The sequence below is a fragment of the Cyanistes caeruleus genome, chromosome 3 (genome assembly GCF_971803275.1).
Source record: "Cyanistes caeruleus chromosome 3, bCyaCae1.hap1.1, whole genome shotgun sequence".
Classification (NCBI taxonomy): Eukaryota; Metazoa; Chordata; class Aves; order Passeriformes; family Paridae; genus Cyanistes; species Cyanistes caeruleus.
Window position 1 is genome coordinate 15163744 of NC_141703.1, and position 22403 is coordinate 15186146.

At 40.4% G+C, this 22403-nt stretch overlaps 1 protein-coding gene and 1 long non-coding RNA gene across 14 annotated transcripts in view; one reads left to right on the top strand and one right to left on the bottom strand.

The window, feature by feature from the left end:
- LOC147653975 (uncharacterized) overlaps nt 1-4616 on the bottom strand; it is a 22098-nt gene extending 17482 nt beyond the window's left edge. For 3 of the 8 annotated variants that reach the window (XR_015284168.1, XR_015284167.1, XR_015284165.1), the window contains exons 1-3: nt 4400-4566; nt 3978-4106; nt 3173-3414 (exon numbers count right to left, since the gene is read on the bottom strand). This is a non-coding gene — a long non-coding RNA (uncharacterized LOC147653975). Of the gene's footprint in view, nt 1-1363; nt 1423-3172; nt 3415-3977; nt 4127-4399 lie in introns of those variants that run through there. The other 5 variants (XR_015284162.1, XR_015284163.1, XR_015284161.1 and 2 more) reach the window with 3 other exon arrangements.
- Nucleotides 4111-22403, top strand: part of MAP7D2 (MAP7 domain containing 2) — an 84143-nt gene continuing 65850 nt past the window's right edge. For 3 of the 6 annotated variants that reach the window (XM_086879925.1, XM_086879927.1, XM_086879929.1), the window contains exon 1: nt 4664-4774. In XM_086879925.1, coding sequence (XP_086736051.1) covers nt 4732-4774 — 43 coding nt within the window. In that variant the 5' untranslated portion in view covers nt 4664-4731. Of the gene's footprint in view, nt 4171-4623; nt 4775-8212; nt 8392-18466; nt 18620-22403 lie in introns of those variants that run through there. The other 3 variants (XM_086879931.1, XM_086879926.1, XM_086879933.1) reach the window with 3 other exon arrangements.

A 22403-nucleotide genomic window follows, 5' to 3' on the forward strand; every position in this document is an offset into this window, starting at 1 on the left:
AACAGTGAAACAGAAATTGAAGCTGTTTCACCTGGGCAAATTCAACTATTTTTTATAAAAATATTTTTGACTAAAAGGTAGAAGTTCTTCAGAAGTACAAACCGTGATTTTGAAATGGAGCACCATTTTGCTGTTGGTATCTACATTCAAGACTGCTACCACCAACACATTCTATAGAAAGATTTCAAGGTACTGGAAAAAAATATTTTCTCTGTTATCACAATGCACCTCAGTTTGTTGACTTCAGTGCCCATGATTTTATGTAAGATCCATCTCTTGTGAGGACAATTACTCCATGAGTGTTTCTGCCCTTTCATAGAACCATAGAATAGTTTGAGTTGGAAGAGACCTTTCAGAGCTCATCTAGTCCAACCCCCTGTGGTGAATAGGGGCACCTTCCACTAGGCTTGGTTGCTCAAAACTCCTTACAACTTGGCCTTGAGCGTTTCCAGGGATAGGACATCCACAACTTCTCTGGGCAATGTGTCCATGTGCCTCACCACCCTCACAGTAAAGAATTTCTTCCTAAATTCAAATCTGAACTTGCCCTCTTTCAGTTTAAAGGCATTCCCCCTTGTCTTATGTGCCTTTGTAACCTATTTTAGGGGAATGCTTAAGATGCTGAGTTAATATTTCAACAATCAGGAACAACTATATCTAGTTATACCCACCACCTTTCTTCAGTTTCTGATACATGTGCTAAAACACTCTTTCTGACTTCTGAGTCATGTTCTTTTTATCTCAAAGAACACAAACTTACCTGATGAAGAGGAGTACTTCTCTTCAAATGACTTTCCACCACTTGTAAAAATACTTTGGTTGGAGCACTGAATTTCATCCAGAGGTTATGAGGCACTGGACTTCTAAGAGTTCCAGAAAAGGAAGGATGATTTTGAAATTAAAGCAGACAAATACTGCCTAGGAGAAATGAGTTTGCCATCTCTGACATGCAGTGTTTGCATGACACTGGGCCAGTTGCTCCAACTGAAATAGCCCAGGCAGCCATTCTACTTGCCTTACCTTTCCTGGTCACTCAAATTCTTGGCTATTGATTCAAAATGGCAAAATACAGCAAAAACTGTGGACCAGCATAAATTTGTAGCTTTGTAAATTTGGCTAGTTTGCTCAGGACTGACTGTTCTGTTTTGCCTCAGAAGCATTCCTAGGGTGGGATGGCTTTGGTTGCATAGATACCACCATCTCAGAAACACTGAGAAAAGGAGCCAAGATTTTCAAAATTGGTTTACACTTTTTATAGTTTTTATTTGAATGTCTGTTAAGGTAGCAAAATTATCAGTCTCTCCAGCTTTTTTCTGTCTGCATCCTGAGCTGACTTTAAGAATTTACTTCTCTGCAAATTTACCTCTGAGATTTTCACAGGCGTAGGCTGACCACCACCTACTGTAGCTCCTTTGCACAGACCTGTTTAAATACAGCATCTCTTGAAAATGTGTGGTAAGAGAGGAAAAATGTTTTCCACAAAATAAATCCAAAGTGGTATTGATTTTAACAGTGCACAAAACACCTTAAAAGAACAATGCTTCAAAATACAACATTCTAGAACAAGTGTTACCAGAGCTTCATTCATAGCAGGACAAATTGGGCTTCAGATGAAGAAAGCAGAATAACCAAAGTGTCTGCAATAAACACTTTCCCAAATGGAGTGCTCAATGTGATGTTCCTTACAGAGACTGAGTTCTGTGTTGGGAAAATTCCTGCACTGCTTTATAGTTCATGCCAGAGAGCTGCTGATCAGAGACTGGCAATGCCCAGCAAGCAAACAGCTTCTCTCTGCTGTCTCATTGCCCTTGCAGGCACTGCTGTGATAATTCATACTCCTGGCCCAGGAGCTGAGGAGAAACTTCCCAATCCCATCCCCCAGCAACCAAAGGCTATAGGACTGTGTAAAAGTTGTATAATCCTTCCCCTATCACTCAAAAATGGACCCTCCCATTGCTCCTGGTGATGTGCAACCTCTAGGATGCTTTCCTTCTGCTGGTGGGAAGGGACATTAAACATGGTGACACCTCCAGTTTTAAGCATGCAAACACTGGCTGTAGTCCCACCACAGCTGGGAAGGCCCCTCTTGCTGCTATAGTCAATAAAACAGTCTTGTTCTATGAAGTATGGCAAAATTAAAGTGTTCATAACTTCCCTTTTAAAGATTGAATATTAAAAAACATCACATCTGTCTAAAAGAAGGATATGAAAGATATGTCTCTATCTGTCATAAAGAAGGATACACAGACATGCCTGCAATTAGCTCCTGACTCCCAGGTGTAAGTACATACCAAAGCTTTGTAGATTGTAAGTAACCCACTACATCTAGTGCTTAAAGAGCTATGAAGTATTTAGAGTCAAACATGAGCAAGGACAGTTATGCTCTTGTTTCTGAGATGCTGGTGGATGCACACTGCATTAAATCCACTATTCCCTTCTTTAAAACAACCTGCCAGTCTCCACAACATAAAAGAATTAACAAACCACTACAGACAACTACAGACACAGCACCTTCCTTTAGCTCTTCCCTGTGTGGCAAATATGATACTAGTACTACTTCAATTTAGAAGGCTGTTGCAAAGTTAAATTTATGAATGTTTTGAAGGAGTTATAAGATTACCACAGGAAAGTCATCATGGAAATTAATTAACCTGCCTTCAAGGCAGGGTTTGAAGAATGCACAGAGAATATGACATGAAAGATTTCACTTTACATGATGAAAATGAAGAGAAACAGAAGAACTATACATTAATTAAAGACATCCCTGTATTGAATGAGGCAGGAGTCTTGTGGGAAAAAACCACTCTGCAAAGGTAATTTAAAAACTGATTCATATCACAAACAACATACAATACTGTAGGGGAGGGCTTTGTCTTTGGAGCTTCCATGTTTTCTATATAGTTTCCTTAAGTTTTCTTTAAAATATCTTTATTTTTTTTCCCCACTGCATGACTCCCAGCCTGAATGCTGTGAATCAGCTATCAGAGGAAATTACAGTTGCAGGAGAACACTTCTTTCTCTGTGTGACATACTGTGCTTATGGGCTTCATGACCACTCGAGAGCCAACATTGTTTGGCTTATGTTCCTTGGGGCAGATTCTCCAGTGCCCCCATCCATCCCTCTCAGCCACTGGCTACTGCCTGAATACCCTCCCTGTGGATACCCTCATACCTCTCTCCAATGTCTGGCCATAATCCTCCATCTTTTCATGCTCCAAATCCATTCTTTGCTGTCCTATTTTCCAGTCCTGGAAATTCATCTTCTCTGTCACCTTTTCCTCATCACTAAGCCCATGTATCTTGCACTGAGACCAGCTGTTCTTTCCCATGTGTTCATCAGACACCAGTAGGCTAAAGATTAATTAACATTACAGGAGATTCTTCCTTCTTTTGGTTTTGTTGCTAAAGGAGCCCCTGGAAATTAGGAGAGACAGCTACAGTAAGACAGGTGAAGTATTTCTTTTGTGTGACCAAATCTGTGCAATTGAATCTTTAGACAGGTAAGTCTAAAGTAAAGTCCCTTGAAGTAGGGTTAGGGGGAGAAACAGCTGAAATGAAAACATCATTTGACACTTTTTTAATTTAGCAGAGTTATAAACAATGAAAATTAAGTATTTCATTGATAAAGCAACATTAGGAATAATTGCTACTATATGCAGAACTACATACTACAGAAACCCTAAATCTGTGTAGCTAAAATTTTATTGAGGTGTATGAACCCAAACATGAGAACACCACTTGAATGTGTAGATGGAAGAATTGTTGCCCAGCACCCCAACAGAATAATTGCCTCTTAGGAAATAGTGATTTACTAGGAGACACATCAGGAATACCAAAGTAAATGCTGTCCTCTTTCCTCTCATACTGACTATGTCTGTACTTCCAGGTAAACGATATAAAGGTAATAAAATTGCTTGACAAAAAGAAGAAAACAAAGGGATTAAGAATGAAAAGTGGAAGGATTAAATATATCTTACATTTAAATTTTGGTAAATCGTCAGTGAAGATGGGTCAATACGGTGTTTGGCATCTAACACCAGTTCTGGCAACGTTTTGAGCAGGAGCTGTCCCAAAGCGCTGGGGCTGTGTGCGCTCCCGCAGCACTGCTGTGTCCCAGCACGGTCCGGAAACAGCAAAACCAGTAACGGGAGAGCAGAAGAAATATACGAGGTGTGTGTTAAAATTTTGGGAAGGGCAGTTCAACCACTAGTATGCGAGTGATGAGAAGAAACAAAAATCATGTTAATTTTTCCCCTTCTAAAACCGAGTACAAAGTGGTCCTGCCGCTGCAGGGCCAGCCCGCAGGGAACCGCGACCGCAGCCAGATGGGAAGGACAGGCTGTGCCTTTCCCCGGTGCCATCGATTCATCCCAGGCCTGCAAACAGCCGACGCAAACACCTGGATGGAAAAACCCTGGAGAACGGCCGGATCCGCCCGGAAAGCCGGAGAGCGCTGGTTGTTCGGCAGTCGGGGATAACCCGACCGAACGCGCCCGGGCACCAAAGCGCCGCTCGGCCGTGCCCCGCAGCCCCGCAGCCGGAGCGCTGAGGGCGGGGCGCGGCCCCACCTGAGCACCGGGCCCGCCCCGCCGTGAGGGCCCGGCCGCGTCCCGCCCCGCCCCTCCCCTCGCCGCCCGTCAGGTGCCGGGGCGGGCACTGCGCCTGTGCGGCGGCCGCGGGCTCAGCCAGCCCAGCCGGCCCCGGCGGGACGCGGCGGCACCGGCGGGGAAGATGGCGGAGCCGGGGGCTGCGCGCAGCCACCCGCGGCCCGCAGGTAAGGGCTGGGGCTGCGGCCCCGTGAGGTGCCGGGGGACGGCGGCTCCCCCGCCCGCATCCCGCGGCTTCCCTCGGCGCCGTCCCGTCCCGTGCCTCGCCGCCCGGAGCCGGCGCTGCCCAAGCCCCGGCGACGGGGCAGGCGGGGGTCGCTCCCTGGCAGGTGCCGCCGGGTCCGGCCGCCATCTCGGAGGGATGGGGCGGCCGCTGCCGGCGGGAGCTCCCGGGGAGCCCCGTCCTTGCCCTTTGTGGTGCGGGAGGTGTTTGCATGAGGCGGCTTTTGTGCCGCCGCGATTTCCCCGGCCGCGGGCGGTGCTGCCGGGGCGGGCGGGCGGCAGCGCGGCTGTGCCCCGAAGTGCTGAGTGGGGAGGCAGAGATTGGTAAACCTCGTCCTCGGCGGTGCCTGGGCCTGCCTGTGCCGGTGCTGCCCAGCCCGGGCAGCAAACTGGTTGGGCGGGTATCGGGCGTGAACACCGCACGGAGAGCCCTTGTGTAGGCACGGCTCCTGGTTAAGGTCTCTCCTCGCTGCTCAGCGAACATAACTTTTAATTTCCGAGGTTGAAAAGGGTGCGTGAGATGTAGAGGAGGCTGCTGTGCTGTATGTGTAGAGCAGCACTGGCATTGGATCAATTCTTCCAGCTCCGAGGTGTTGGAGCCGAGGCTGGTGGTCGTGACCTTGGCTCTTGGTTTCGCATGTAGGTGTTAGGGTGGGTCTGGCTGCACCTTCTTCACCTCCCCTGGGCTCGAGTAGGAGATGAGCCCTGATTAAGGTGTTATGCAGGTGCTCATTACACTTTTACCTTGATTATCTGGTATGGAGCCTCTGCTTTGTGGATGGTAAACCATCTAAACCTGGTGCATAAGAGGGAATTAATTTTCCCGTTTGTTCTAAGCCACGGTAGTGACTAAAAGTAGCTTTACAATTGCTTTGGGAGATAAAAAAGGATTAGTCTCTCAGATTTATGGAGTGGGAATCTGAGACTTTGAGGTAACGTAGTGCAAGGAGCTGGGAACACCTGTGTTTGCTGTTCCTTACCCTTGTCCACATGCTCAGCAGCTGCAGCTTTTGCTGTAAGGTTGTTCCCGTTGAGCAGTCAGGCAGTTCTAGGGCTCGGGTCTCCATTTTTTAGAATTTCACATGGAAGATGGGAGGAAATTAGTGCTCAGAATTCATATTTGTGAGGGTTTTTTTTCCCACCTCTTTTTCTAAAGCATAAAGAATTCTTCCCAATATTCACGTGTACTCTTCTGTTTTTGTTTTTTTTTTAGCTTATACATTTTAACTTCAGAGGCAAATATTGCAAAAAACCTTCACTCCTTATATTGACCAGTATATAATCCATTTTTCACCCCCTATGAGATTGGGAATCCATAGAAAAGATAGGATGCACTATAATTAAAGATTGTATCAAATGGGTCATGTGTTGTAGGGCATGGACAGGCACAGACAGATATAATTACTTGTGGTCAAGCATTTGAACACTAATGCCCAAGGAAGGCAGTATAGAGTGGTCTTGGCCAAATTTGTTATTTGAATTGTCTGCTAGAAGATAATACATGATGTGGTGTAAAAGATTGTGTATGTGTAGTGTTACAGACAGCACTATGGATGGGATTTGGATCTCCTGCAGGAGAGAGTGAGGCTCTTTTTTGTGGGACCTGCCAATTTAGTAATAAGTACAACAGCTACTAATGTGAATCATGGATGTGGATGTGGAAATGATTTATGTTTGTATGTATGTCTTGGTCCTGGAGTCCTTGTTTTGGTCATAGGGATAGGAAGAATCTTATGTATCTGTTCCAGAGTAAAATGCTCCTTCTCACAATGTTGTCCCCCAAAAGGGTGCTGCTCCAACAAAACGCAGTGACTGTAGCCACTGTTCCTCTTCCCAAACTTTGTAGTTCTTTGGCAGCATCTGAGTTTTGATCCATAGGGTCCTCCAGTGCTGGGGGAGTTGCTAGGATGGCAGTGCAAGTGAAGCACTTCAGACTTCTGCCCAGATCAAACTGTAACAAACAAGCCTGCAGTAAGGAAATTTTTTTGCATCTGTTGACTGCTAGAGGAGAGAATGTTGTTAAATTGTTTATAATTCTGCAAGCAAGGAGCAAAGTTATGTGGCACAAGAAATTATATTCCTTTGTCAAAAATCAAAGGTATGAGGCAAACAATAGCCTGACACTGTAGGATTTTTTTTTTTTTGTCAGGGAGAGTGCTAGGTGACCAAAATGTAGGCATTATTGCTGCTGCTGTCTATGGTAAAGGTAAAGACTAAAGAGCATTTGAAGGACAAATGGCTCAGTATTGAATCTCTTGTTTTCCTTTTTTACTGCCCAGTAAGATTTGCTTAATGTATGTGCTAGGAAGTTGAAATACTAGACACTTTGATTTTCAGAGTAAAATGTGTTTGTTGGTTGTTTGGGGTCTTTTCCTTAGAGAAAATGTGACCATGCCTAAAAGAATTTAAGAGAAAAGATGATGTGTTGTGCCATATTAAACTGTACATCACAAAACCGGTTTGTGTGAAAGGAATGAATGTGTGGATTCCTTTAAAAATACTGTGTGGGATTTTCTTTGTGATCTCATTGCTTTTCCAAGTGATTTCTTATAGCCCAAAATGATTTAAACAATGTGTACTTACACTCCTCTTTTTGTACTGTACTGTTTTCTCATATATAGACACTCAAGGTTGTTTATCCCCAAGGTTAATTTGTGTGCTGCTTTTCATGTGATGTTACCATTTGCACATATTTGCTTTAGTTCAGGGCAGTTTAATACACTACATCCTCTCAAGGTTACTGTTTTGGTATTTAAAGTATTGTAACATCGGCTTTGTCCTTAAAAAAGAAAAAGTCAAGCCACTTTCCAATAAAGTTCATTAAACTGCAGTGAAGAAAAATTTCTTGGCTTTGAATTCCAGGACTGCAGAAGTAAAAGGAAGGTATATCACTTGAAATGCACAGGTTAGGAAAGTAAAGCATCTGAAAACTTCAGTATTTATAGGACAGCATTGTATAGTGTCGCATTTTTCCATTTGCTTTGGTGGCTGGTGTATCCATAGCAGTGGAAAGGCATCAGGAATACTTTTTTTAACATTAGGTAATTATTTCTAGATGTGCTAATTGAAGAAACATGTATATATTTAATGTAAATGAAACTATGTATCCTATGTGATGAGGCTGTATGAAGATTTAAGTAGGCAGGTTTTTTTAAGTCTCATGAATAAATAAAACACAATTGTAACTTTCTTGGTGATCAGTCATTCAATTTATGTGGACCAAAACTGACAGGGGAAATTCTTTAAAAACTTATGTCTGTCATTCACTTAGAAATGCTTTCTAAGGCTACAGAGCAAGGCTTTAAATTCTGTTCAATTCTGGACTACTCAGATGACTGGGAAAAAAACATCTTGATTCCTTTTTGTGTGTTTCACTTTTTCAGGAAAGTCCCAGTGTCAGGATTATTGAGTAGCTTGTTTGGTTCTTCTCTTTTGGTTATCTTGACCACTCCTCATGAAATCAGGTTTTTGCACCAGCTCTCTGATAGGGCATTGCAGCTTCCAGCCCTTTGTTTGTGACTGGCTCAAGCTGTTGAGTGGATCTCAGAAGCAGTAATCCTCAGTTTAGATTCTACATCAATTTATATAATGCTTTTTTGAGTTTTTTTAAGATACTGTTTTATGGAATTTTTTATAAATAACTGGACTGTACAGGTTGGAGAGAGATGAAGCTGATCAGGCAGCTAATGCAAATTTTGGGAATGCTAACTGCATTTAGTTACTTGTATTACACACTCAGATTTTACTTTCTTGTGGACATCTACTGGTTGAGAGAGAAAATCTGGTTAATATGCTTAAATAGTAGAAGGAGTAATGCTTAGCCAAGATTATTGGAGAAATCAAAACCAAAGTTCACTACTGTAAAAGGGTTTATTTTATTCTGCCTGTTTTAGGTCATTTTACATAATTTCTGAGTTATTTTGCTGTAATTGACTCATGTTTGATATTTTCATCACAACTTGGTATATTATGGGTGTATTTCCTATGCCTGGGATTAGTGCATGTAGGAACATGGTATGTATGAGTTTTCCCATTATACTTGTGTTCAAGGAGCTTTCCCAGTGAAAAAATTACTTGAAATCTTGGGTTGTCACATTACCCTGGACTGACTTCAGACAGGATATTTAGAAATACCTTTCACTGTGTCTTATCTTCACAATGATTAATGATGATGATGTGTCGCTGTGTAAAGATAAGAGATAAGTGGGTTTCACAAAGTGGAAATCTATCTAACCATTAAAATGGGGAAAAAAAATGCCTCAAGATTATTGTTATGTTGTTTAAAAGACTGTAATGCATCTGACAGACTTTGTTATTCAAATAATACACTATTTTTTTTCTTCATTTGTGTCATGAAGCTGTCAAAAAAAACCCTAACACTCTGTGGGTCTGAATGTTGGAAGAGTCTTAGTAAAGTAGTTCTTACTGTAGTTAAATAGTAATCCAAATGTTTCATATGGAATTACTTTTGGCTTTGAGTTGTCCTCTGTGTATGTACATATATAATGCATGGACATTTCAGGCTTTTTGCAGTTGTAATGAACTAATACATTCAAATGCTTGTTGGTCACATTCTTAGTTTTCTAAATTTTCTTCTTGTAACTCTTAAATGCATTATCCACAGTAGTTACACTTTCCCATAACTATTTAATATCTATGCCCTCTGTGATCTGAAGTTTTGTGAAGTTTTTTGCTTCTTTTCATTTCATGTATAATTTGTGTGCACGTCATCTTTGTTTGCCAAATGCAAGATCAAACTGTTTTGCCCTAAATTCTAGGATGTCAATTTCACTTTTGTGCTTGAATATCTGAAGGTTTTTGCTACTTCTTTCATGTGTTTGTGTCTGCTTTCCTTTGATCAAGGGGGAGCTGATTTTTCTTGTAGTATTGAGGTGCTGCAGACAAATGTCTACTTTGCTGAGATTGATAAAGCATTTCTGCGATCTTTGCATAAACTTCATTTACACAGCAATTTGGTTTTTTTAACAGCTTTTCAGTGAGAGGGTCCAAAGCAGTGATGAATAGAAGAGGTATCCCTGATGTTGGGGAGGGTTTGCACAGTTGTGTTCTGGTAGCTGTTTGCTTAGGGGTGAGCTTGCTTTAAACTGTTTATCTCTTTGTGCCAAACCTTTTTTTTTTTCCACAGTGTTTTCATGTTACTTTCCTTGGCATAAAGATGCCAGTAGCAAACTTCTCATATTAATATTTTACTTTTGTTAAATTCATTCCTTTACGAAGTGTAAAATGCAACTTTTTGTGTTCCAGTGTTACATGTATGTGCTTTTTGATTGGACCAGTTGGAAAAACAATGCTGAACTCAATTTCTTCTAATGATTTAACAACAGAGATTATATGATGCACAGGAAACAATATTTAACTTTTTGAGCTCTGTTTTTCCTTATAGGAGTAAATACACATTTGATGCAGTGTTGGACATTCAGATCCTTTTTTTCTGGTTTGTGAGAAATCTGGAAACTCTCACTTTTCTGCATTTTGAGTACAAAAATAGATGAAATATCCAAGGTTTTGAAGTCAACCCCTTCAGTAGTAATTCTATGTTTTGTATTCCTCCTATGTGCTTGCATTTGCCTTCCAAGAGGACCAGTCCATGGAACATGTATTAACTTGGTGCGATATGATGAGCATTTTAGTCTGGGGTGTCTTCTGCATGGTTACTTCGTGCCAGAGCCAGGTGCCTTGTTTGGCTTTGTGCATGGTAATACATCTGCTTGCACCAAAAGGAAAATAGATTTTATGCCCCAAAACCTTACCACAATTGCAGGTGTGTTGTGCATTCAACCAGTTTAGAAGACATTATATGAAGCTTCATAAATCTAGTTTTCCTTGTTGAATAGTTTCTCTTAGATACTTCTTTTTCCTAGTAGTGATTTTGATAAATAAAATGAATGAGAATTTATCACTTCTACCTGAGATTTTGATAGGATGGGAATGGGTGTGTTAGATAAAAATACATGATACCATATACCAGTTTGTGGATGCTACTGTAAAAGCATCTCAAACAATCTTCAATTAAATAGTAGTAAGACTGCTATAGTTATTACAGTTTTGTCTGTTTTGATGCCTGATGCTGGAGGATGCATTGTGGTTTTGTTTCACTTAGGAAGATCTGCAAGTACGTCTTGCCCAATTCAGTCCATATGAATTATCAAATTACTTGTCTCATGCCAAGCAGAAGCCATCAAGGCTCTGCTTTATTTCAGAAAAATGCTCATTCAAATATTTATAGTTTGAAATTAATTTTGCTTGTGGGTGTGGAATACCGAAATTCTTCATGTGGCTACTATCAAAAGGGAATGATACAAACTTTCTAAAGGTGCTGTGGCATGCCTGGATTTGTAGCCACAACAGGAGTGCTGGAGGGGTCCGGGCAGAGCTCTGCTGCCTTCTCACTTAAGCAATAGATCAAGTGAGAGCTGGAAGAATACCTCACTTTGAATAAACTGGCCTTGATTGGTTGAGTTGGAATAAACTTTCAATATCTAAATATATTGGGAGTAAAATAAACTTAATTTTGAAAAAAACTCCAGTCATGTGAAACAAATTTTTTTTTTATGCTCTGAAATTTGCTGTATGACAAATCACCCAAGAAAGGCCTTTCCTTTGCCTCAGAAGGGAAAATTGGACAATATTGAAGTGTTTATCCACATATCACTACTGTGATTTTTACATATTTTATGTTAAGGGATTTAGTTTCCCTTCCCTTGAAAGGGTGGTATCAGCAAATGGGAAGCGTTTTCCTTTTCCTTTTGCTGGTGACTTGTCTGCATCTTGCCAGTTTTCATTCCCTTGGTTGTGTTGAATGTGGCATCTGTGTGTGTGTGTGCAGACCCACTCTGTGTCAGGAGGAAGAGACCTCAGGGAGAGAAGACTGGAATGTGCTGTTGGGCCTCTTAAAATGTTGATAAACAGTGAGCAAATTACAGCTTCCAAAAATAAATGGTAGATGAGCTAGTTCTCCTTTCCCTCTCCTGAGGGGAAGGGAGAGAGTAGGGCTTTACTTTCATGCTAGTGTCTTGACTTCTGATACCATGCATTAGCCACAGGGCATATTTTTCCCATGTGCTTAATGGTCTATTAATAGATGTAAGTATTTCCATTGTTTCCTGGTTTAGTGGTGCTAAGTGCTGTGGTTACAAGTAAACATGGCACTTTTCAGTAGTCAGAGGAAGTGGTTTTAATGGTGCAGTGAAACAAGAGGGTGACCTTCAGTTGGCACAAATGAGTTTTTGATGAGGTTCTGGATGTGGATGCTGTATTGCAAGCCAGGGTGTGTTTCATGGCTTGTTGAGGCCAGATTATGGCACTGAATGAAAATGTTTGAGTGCTGCATAGGGAAGAAATGGTTTAGAGAAAGTGTTATGGAGAAAGGTTGCCTTTTTATGGCATTATGAAGTTAGAGAACTGAAAATTTGAAACAGAAATAACTGCACAGATTGAGGCATTTACAGATAATGAAAATAGCTTGGTTTTCATAATAATTTTCATATTCTATGGGCAGTTTTGCATCTCTTCCATGCCTTGCAGTATGTTTTCCCTGCTTTGGGTTGGATTTTTTTTTTTGCCTCTGAGGTTTTTGTAATCTGCTCTTATAACAGAGTCACTGCCTTTATTCCATCTTCCTTTAAGTCTCATGTAGCCAACGGATGTCATGGAAAGAGTATGTAGCCTATCTTTGAATTTTAATATATTTAATCTGTGATGTAGTTGTCCAAATCATGTGTGAATGGAACTGAAAGTCACGTTACACTGCTTTCAGATCCAGTTTTTGTCATGAGTGGTCTGTTTGAAGTGCTGAAGGTGAACTGAGTACTATAATGCAAGTCTTCATGCAACCTCCTTGTAGTGAGTTCTCCCTAAAGCATAGTGACAAGTTTACAGGCCATGTAGCAACCAAAAAGGTGTTTAAAATAGGACAGTGATGTTCCCGGAAGATCACTAAATTCTCTGTTAGTGAAAACCCCTGCACTACATAGAGCTTCTGGTGCCTACTTGCTGATAATGGTGCATCTGTGCTATTGATAAAACGATACCCTACTATGATAACTCTTTAAGATTTTAAAGTTGGCTTTTTGTTTCTCTCTCTAATGGTGTTTTCTTCCTTCCCTATTCTCATCGGCTCACTCCTGCCTACAAGGTGCTAAGGGTGGCCACTTTAGTGAGACAGCATCTCTCTCACTGCTGTCCTGCCTGGTGCCTAGAAAAAGGCACTGATGGTGGGGTGTAAGATCACAGCAAGCATCCAGTATGCTTCCTAGAGTCCCTCATATTATGGTTACAGGACTTAGAGATGTATCCAGAAGACTTGGCTATGTCTTCCATATGTACATATTCCCATGCTGTAGTCTGTTTCTTGCTCCAGTTTCATAATTCCATGCCATACAGTAATTCTTGCCCTTGGTGCCCCAGCAGAGCTCCCTCCATTTCATTTAGCCTCAGGAGTGGAGGAAAAGTGTGATGGAGGACACTGGGCCTTATCAGATGGGCTCCAGCAGGAACTGACCTCTCACCAGCCCACCTGTCTCCTGCAGTGAGACCCCAGAGGGCTGAAGTATCTCTGAAATTATTCTTGTGGCAGCTGCAGGGGAGGCAAAGAGACCATGAATACCAAAAAGGTGGAAAGGAGAAGAGAATAATTCCATGCTATTTAACCTCTGCTTCAGGCATTACTGCTCAGAAATAGAGGATCACCATATCAAAGAGCTCTTTGAAAATCAAAGGTAACAAAAACAAATAGGTTGAGGAGTATTTCCCTAGTCTTCACAGCAGCTCTTGGTTAATGTGTTGCAGTGTGATATACTTCCTTAAGTTATATATGTGAAGAAATAGAGGGAAAAAGTCTTCAAGATGGTTTGCTAATGGCTATTTTGCACTGAAATGAATCCAGGTATATGTGATGCACACATATTGAGAAATTCTGGTCAAAATTTCCATGGTATAAAGTAGTACTTGGAAGATGTAATTTTCCTATTCTGACCTTCATCCCCCAGTGGTTGAGAGCTTTTGGATCTGATTCTGAGGAGCAGTGTTTTAAGCTGATCATATTATCCAGTCATTCATAAATTTGTACAACTAAAAAGCTCCAAGAAAGAAAATTCTTAAAGGAATATGGAAAACTGCTCAGTAGCTAAAAGCTAGCTTTAATGCCAGCGTTTTAGATTTGAAAGCATTCAGCTACTCCTATCTGTTTCCAGCTGTGTAGTCTAGTCCATTACTTTGTGCCTTGCCAGAATAAACCAAATTTGGTTTTTTTGGGTGTCATTCAGTAAAAAAAATGTAATTTCATCATTGTCTGACAGATGCCAAGTGCTTTTATTGAGGAGCAGTGAAATAAATAAATATAAATATTAATTTTTAGGTGGAGCTAGAGTTGACATTCTTTGAGTATGCAGTTTGGGGTCTTTGGGAATTTCCTGTGTAGTGGTTTACACAAACTGGTAAGAACTGATGATGTCAGATTTGTAGAGAAAAAGATTTTCAAGTGCGCATCATCTAGCACTGCTTTAAGAAGGTGGTACAGGTTGGCTTCTGGTTCTTGATTTAATGAAGTGTAATGTTACACTGAAGTAATATCACCCTGAATCTTCAAATGTTTCATCAGGCACAAGAATCTCTTCATCTTCTGCTGCTAGCCACCAGCCTCTTTTGAATTCAGAAATGTTTAGTACATAAGTTGAAAAGTACTAAAAGCACAGACAAAAATATTTCTTTCTGCCAGTCAGATGGTCCTCTTGCCTATGCACAGAAGAAATACCAAAATGTTTGCATGTTTGTTTGTGAGAACTTAATTTCAAACTCATTTGTATTCTCAGGAAGTTGGGATGCTGACCTACTGAAAAAAAAAAAAGTGAGATTTTTTTTGTTAGTTTTGTTTTTGTTTTGTTTATAGCACTAAGCCTCATTGTGGTAGAGAAGGTGGGTATAGTTGTGTTTGTGATGATGCACCTGTAATTTTCTTTGTCCCACTGTCTGTTAGCCCAGATGAATCCATTCTTCTTTCTCCTGTCAGCTGAGGTACAGGGAGAAGCCTTCTTGTGTGCATGCAGACCTGCACTTCCTTCCTCCCGACTTTCTTCTTACATGCACAGGACAGGATGTGGCTTTTGCTGCATCTCTGGCTCCTCTTGTCCTCTTCCAAAATATTTCTATTTCTTCAGCCAACTCAACATTCTCATCTCTCTCCTCTTTTCCCTTGCTATGGGTAGGCAGGTTTTTCAAGCCCTGACTGTATCTTAAGGTTTGTATCTAGGTATGAAACAAAATTCTGGAATAGTGTTGGATTCCCACATAAGTGCTGGCTTTCAGCCTGCGTGTTTGGTGATATGGGGCTCCACATTCAGCAGAGCTACTTTCTGTTGCCACTATCAGACAAAGGCCTTTCCTTGTACAGGTGTGTCCTGAACTTTGCCCGCCGTTAGTCTGTGTCTAATCAGCCCTGGCAAGGAGCTCCACAGTCAGCTGCCTTTGCTGAGAATCCTGGGATGAATGTATCTTTCCAGTGAGGCAGGGTTTGTGGACAGATAACCTCTTCTTATTAGACCAACCAATTGCAGTCCAGACGCACAAGGTTCCTTGCCTATTGGTCTGAAGAAGGAGCAGCTGGGTTTGTGACACGTGGAAGTGGGGAGGAGAAAAGGACAAGTGGATGCATAAGAACTGAGGTTCTTGAGGCAGCAGCTGGTTTCTGCTGTTACAGACACACAGGATGTTGTGGCCCAGCCTTTAATACTGGCACACGGCACCTGTGGTCTTTTACTCTGCTGTATCTGTATTGCAGGGTGGCAACCACTGCTCAGGGTACTTCTGGTCAACTCAGTTCAGGTTCTAGAGAAGCCCTAGACAAGAGGGTGGGAATAAAAGTTCAAAAGTCTCATTTACTTTGAAAAGTGTTTTAGTGTGGTTCCTGGCTTTGCAGGGTGAATATTTGCTATTATGTTGCAAGAACTGACTGGGTGAAGTTAAGACACGTCTTTCCAGGTTTAGAAGTGTAGAACCCATTGATGGGTTTTGATTTTTCTGTGCTTACATCCAAAACTACTTTCACCTAATGAAGCAATCCTGGTGAGTCATTTTATTAAACAGAATTGTAATGATGGAATTCCAGATTAGCAAAGGAAAACAAAACAGGTATTAGAAAGAAATAAACAAAAAACCCCAAGCCAAACAAAAATCCCTTTTTTGTATCTTTCATATATGTTTTGGATGTATACTTCGTGATTTTTAAAAGTAATTAAACCAAGAGAGAGTTGCTGATGTGTATCATCATTGTATGTAGTTTTCAGATTCCTTGTAAATGCTGGAGATAGCAATCTTTTGAATGCACTCTTGCAATAATTACTGAATATTAATCAATTTATAAGTCTAGTAAGTGCATTTAAGTAGGCAGGCAAGGCTCTTTTTTCATGTGCTGCTTTTAATTTGTTCCTAGGTTTTGCACTGTATAGTTCCTAGGTTTGCACTGTATAGTAAAGATAAATAGCATTACTGCTTGCTTAGCTTTCATGGAAAAACATGATGCAGTGTCCACTTTCCTCATTTGAGACTTTCCTCTGTCAAGGAAAAATGCCAGATGAAAGCTTGCTGGAAGAAGTAAAAATGTCATCCATAACACTTGGCAAGCTTGGATTTTTTGTTCTTGATATGGTGGGATATATGGCACCAGGCTGTGGGCACATCTGGAGCTAAACGAGCAGGCAGGCATGTTGCTGTGACTGTTTGCAGGGACTCTGCTGCTACAGGCTTCTGCCATTTCTTTAGTAGAAAGGAATTTATCCGTGTCAAGTGTATTGTATCACTAAAGCAGTGACAGCTTTGCTGTTTTTCTCTAAGATTTTTCTGGAGGATGCCAGAGTTAGGAGAGAGTAAGAGATCCTGCTGCCACCTACAGCATCAGCAAATACCAGATCTGTTCCGAGCACATATATGCCGTCCTTCACTGTTTCAGGATTTAAGTTACTAAAATAATTAAGGATATGCAGTAGTTATCTGGAAAAACACCTTTTCTCTTGCTTAGCTGAGCTGTGGTTCTTGCTGGGAGCCATAACTGGAACCCACTGTCAGAGCCTTAAATGCCCAAGGGCAGATTTTTTTCAGCAAATTTGAGGGGAAGGGAATTTATGAGGCCAAGTACAACTGCTTAGTTTCAGATTTAGGAGCTTTCAAAGTAATTATAAAAATGTTCCTGTTATTTAGCTTTGTTTTATTTGACTTGACAAAAAGTTCAGTGCAATATAAATAAGGGAGGGCAATAAGGTCATGTTTTGAGTGTTATGTAAAATACTGTTAAGTTTTTTTACCTTTGAAAATAGGATATATTTTTAACTCCTGTACAGATTGCCTGCTAACTATAAAGAACTATCAGCTCTTACCACTTTGCTTGTTGCATGAGGATGTTTGCTTTTTAAAGTGGCTGGCAGAAAAAATTGCAGACAGGAGGAGTGAGGGGATTTTTGTGTACAGCACAGACATGTAGGAGATGGAAGGTTAAACTTTGGAACAGAGAACTATTGAGAAAGGTAGAGCTTTCCCTTACTGTTTTCATGTCTCATCTTTTAAAATGTAGCGAGGTGAAAGGTGTTGAAGTTTTGACTGGCAGAATGAGAGTAGTAGTCAAATGTGTTTTGGGAGAGGAGGTTTTTAAACTGTGTCCTCATACATGTGTGTGGAGGCAGGGGGTGGACTACGGAGCAGTATGTGTTGGCAGGGACAGTATGAACAACCCACTTTATTTTAGGAAGAGTTGGAAGGAATAGGTATGAAACTATTTTTTTGAGAAGGAACGTCAAGCTGAAGGTAGCTGAATGCTTAGAGAAGGTGATAAGGGAAGAAACTGTAAGCTCAACAGAGACAAATCTTGTACTTGATTTTGGGAAGGTGAGGAGGTGTGAGGTCTCTACAGTTCAATGCTGAGACATTGAGCATCCACATGTCTTGTGGATGGATCTTGTGTTGCTGTATAAGCAGTTGCAAGGCAGCATGGGGTTAACCTCAATTTACTGCAATGATGAAAAGCTTTCAGTTTCAAAAACCTGCATTTGAAATATATAATGAAAAAGTAATCAGATTTTTATGCCTTTGTTAACACTACTGTAGCCTAAGTCTTAAAGCATGACTGACATGAACCATAATTGAGGTAGCATGCCCAGGATTGACAGCTCTGATGTCAGTAGTAAGGAAACGATCCAGTTTTTCTCTAATTTTTCTGTAGGTAATTTTTCTTCTAGGTTCTTCTGAAAACAAGCAAGGCTCTGTTTCATGTATACTTGGGTAAGTTCTGGCAAGTTATCCAGTGATTTTTCTGTGTAGCTGCCTGTTCTCTGAAGAACATTGTCAATGAGGGCAAAATGGTAGGAAGCTCTGATGTCTTGTGTGGGAACAAGAGAAAAGTGCATTATTTGGTGCTGTTTACTTGTAATATGTTCCTTTGATAGCTGGTGCTACCAAGACATGGCTGTTATGTATGTTACCAATCATGAGCAATTTGTATTATTTTCCTTAATCATTTTTATGATGCATTGAGGTTTTTTTCCTCCAATATTGAGTATCTACTGTAAAAAAATCTTTATTAGTTGAAGTCACTAACTCATGACATTTGTTCTGTTGTTTCCCTTTCTACTTAGCTTACTTACTGGGATTTGAGTTTTGTGAGGAAGTCAAGTTTGCTGATCAGTGACTGTGACTTAAGCTTCTAGAAGGGCATAGAGCTCTTCAATCACTTGAATTCTAAAAGGAGAAAAACGGTGAGGGAGAGGAGACGAGACATTGGAAAGTGGGTGGGTATGTTGTTTTGTTTTTAGAGATGCTGACTTAAGATTAAGAATGAAGTATCATTTTAGTGTTGAAGCTCTGAAAAACTATGGAGAATATATAATAAGACACTTAAGCTAAAATTGAGCAAACACATGCTTAATAAAGAATGATATACATTACATAAACAATAGAGTCCATAGACATTCTTATTCTGTGAAGAAATGTCATTACTAGAGAGTAACTCATCAATTTTCATCCTGTTGTGTATTTATAAATGTAAAAATGTAAGGGTTTTGTGTATTGATTTTTTCTTTCCTTTAGTCAAGAAAGGATCATTTAAAAGGAGCATCCTGCTTCTGTTAGATGATCCTGGAAAAGAAAATCAATGTTTGAGGCTGCATACTGAAACATCTACTAGATGCATTGACTTAATGATCTTTAATCCTGCATGTAAACAGAAAGAAAAATGCTGTTCAGTAAGACTATTTTTTCTTACTGTTTGTTATTTTTCATCTTCTGGTAACAGATTTAACTTCTGCAGTTTTTATGTGCGCCTATATATATATATTTATATATATGTACACATAAAAGTTCTTCTGATGTGTCCTGTGTTTATTTGTACTTGGAATTTTTCTACACAGAGTCACAAGAAAGAAAATGGTGTGCATCCCTTCGGTTCAGTGAGATTTATTGTCATGATGAGAAAAATAATAATGGGATTAAGATTAAATAAAGGTCAAGAATTTTATGTTGGCATTACTGCACTGCTGTTGTTTCCTCATGACCTTTTGCAAGCATTGCTCTTGCTGTGCTTTCATTAAACTACAAAAACTCTGAACTCTCTTCGGGTTTGTTTCTTATCTCTGCGGTTAACAGGGCATGCATGAGTGCTGTCTGTTTTGTGGTGCTCTGAGCCTTCATCTTGAGCAAGTGCTGAACCTGGAAGTGCATGCTGGAAAGCTGGTACTATTACTGTATTAATTTGTTGAAACTGCTAAACAGTACCCACTAATGAAAATTTACACAAGCTTGTCACAGGTGAAGAAGATACTGTCAAGTGCAGATTTGTTAGTGTTACATCAGGAACTGGGTTCACTTCATCTATTAAGCATTCTGCTTAAATGTTTCAGGTCTGATGAAACCAGACCTGAAAGTCTGTTGTTTTTTTATCTCTTGGAGTTTTTTTATCTCTTTAGCAGTCCAGGGAGATAATTAAGAAATTAAATACCTAGTATTTAATTTCCTTTGCTAAGATGCTTTAGCTGGTTCCTTCCATTCTTCTCAATCCTGCTGTTTTGTCCTTTCCTTCCCTTGAGGTCTGTTCCTCTGACTATGTAGAAGTGCTCCCTTCATTCAGGAACCCAAAGGCTTGATTGTGCTGTGTAGGGTAATATGTAATGGAAAAATAGGAGCTTTAGATAGTCTAACTGTTAGAAACCTTGATTTTAGAGCTCTTTTAGAAGCCTTTGATCCTTACCTGAAAACTCATCATTAAATGTCCTTTCCGTGAAGGGTTCTATGTTCAGCTGCTTAATGTTTTTCATTTGTCATCAATAAAAATGTATAGTTTTGAGATTCTAATGCCCAAAAAAAAAAAAAAACTTAAATAAAAACTTCCTCCTTTGCCATTACATACACAGTGTCATTTTTCAGCTGTTAATAAGCAGGCAAATGAAGACAGTTGGTATTTTGAAAATATCTGTAGAAAATCCTCCCATTCCCAGTATGTGCTCTAATGCCTCACTGGAGAGGAGGGGTCACAAATTGCATTACTCTGCACAATTAGGTTCTCTGCAGGAATTCATCTGACATCTGTCACCCCTGGTTGTCTTGGGCTCCCTCTGAGTAGAGTGGAATAGGCACTTCTAAATTCCTCCCTCAGGAGGAGGTGACAGGTCTGAGAAGTACCCCTGCTCTCTGTCAAGTGAGAGGGAAGCTGAGAGCTGCTGGCTCTCAGAGGTGAGCATCTGTTTTCTTGGGCAACTGAAGTTAGGCTGCATCTCACCTTCCTGGTACACTGGAGGTGCTGTACCTGTCCTAATGTACTGCTCTGTAAATGAGACAATTTGTGACTGCCATCCACTTCATGATATGCTGACAGCTGTAGCAGTTGCTTTAGTGTGTACTGCTCAGGCATTGAAGCTGCCCAAGAGGCACAGGAGGTTTTAGCCCCTCTGAGCGCTGGTGAAGCTGCTGCCTGTGAGCCCAGAGGCAGGAAGATGGGTGCTGTTTACAGTCAGGTTTACCGTTTTTGTTGCAAAGGTGAAGTGCCAGTCTGCTCTGACATTTTCCCCTCTGTAGCAGTGTGGTGCTACTGGCTAGCAATTCATGGGTCCAGGGCTCAGCCAGGGCCTTTTTCAGAAACCTTTTGTTGACTCAGAGAGATGCAGTCGGTGGGACTTTTCCAGTGGCAGCCATTTGTTCCAAGCTGCTGTCTTCCTCAGTACACCTATGGCCTTCCCTGGTGTGTGACTTGAAATGCCCCATCTAGGTAAGGGAGAGCTGCTTGCATTGTGTGCCGTGTCTGATGGGCAGGATGTGGCTGTTGGTTTGGTACCACTGAGTTGGTTGTTGGTAATCATTCAAACCACTTATCACTTGATTTAAATCTCTTCTTCATTTAAGAAAGCAGGCAAATTTCATAGGATGTTCTCTTTCAATTATAGATGTGTTGATGTGTAATGAAAATATTTGTCATGCTCTTGCTTTTCTGGCTCTTAAATCTTATTTTAATCATCAAAAGAATTACTGTCCCGTATATACCTTATATCACTATAACCTTTGACCATTGAGGTTACAACATGTGCCACTTAAGCAAACATTGTGGAGTCTTAGGTTTTTGCAATATAGTAATTAAATAGAAACGTAGGATAGAGGTTATGAGAAGTGTCAGTCCCTGTTTTAGAAAAGTCTGCATAGGGTAAACCCATACATGCATGGATTCCTATGAAGTCTGTCATCCAGCAAAGCGTTTGAGACAAGGTTTTAAAGTATTTTATAAAAACCCTAAAAATCCTCAAGCTTCAGGCTTTTTTTTTGAGTTTTGTTTTGATTATACAAATTATTTATCCATGTAGGGTACTTTTATTGCTAAACTGAGGGTAGTCATGAAGACTAAGACTTAACATAGTGTATTAATTCTGTTTATTGGACCTCAATATTGGGCACATCTTTTTTTATTATGTGCTTCCTGGTAAATGTAAGATTACTTTCCAGATACAACTAGAAAGCCACAGACTTAGTAGGCTGTGTAGCCCCATGCTTTGGAGATGATGCCATTACTAATGCTCCAAAACTCTGAATAAGTGAAACCTCTTCTTCTGCATCATTTGCTAAATACAGGTAGTATTTAATCTTTGACCAGTTTTCCTGCCAGAGCTGCCTTATGTAATTTTAATGCCTTATTACTATAACTATAATCAGTGAGGAACAGGGACTGCCTTTTATCTTATGCTTCTAATGCACAGTGCATCTCTGAGCCAAATATTAATATATTAAAGACTTTGTGCATTTTTTCCTACAATAGAATTTTTTTTCTCCCAAAGAAAAAACAAAATCTATCAAAATAGTATTTTGTTTGAATGCTTAAAACATGATTAAACAGCAGAATAAAGGAGTATATTGAAAGTAAAGGAACAAGGGGGAAATGTATCCAAACAAAACCATGGAAGAGAGCATAATCTCCAGAAAGTTTTAAAAAATTTATAATTGCAAGGCAAATATTTTTGAGGGGCAAACTGGCAGAGACATAAAAAAAGACGTAAAAAGAACAGTGAACATGTCACCCTTCATACAGACCCTGCCAGG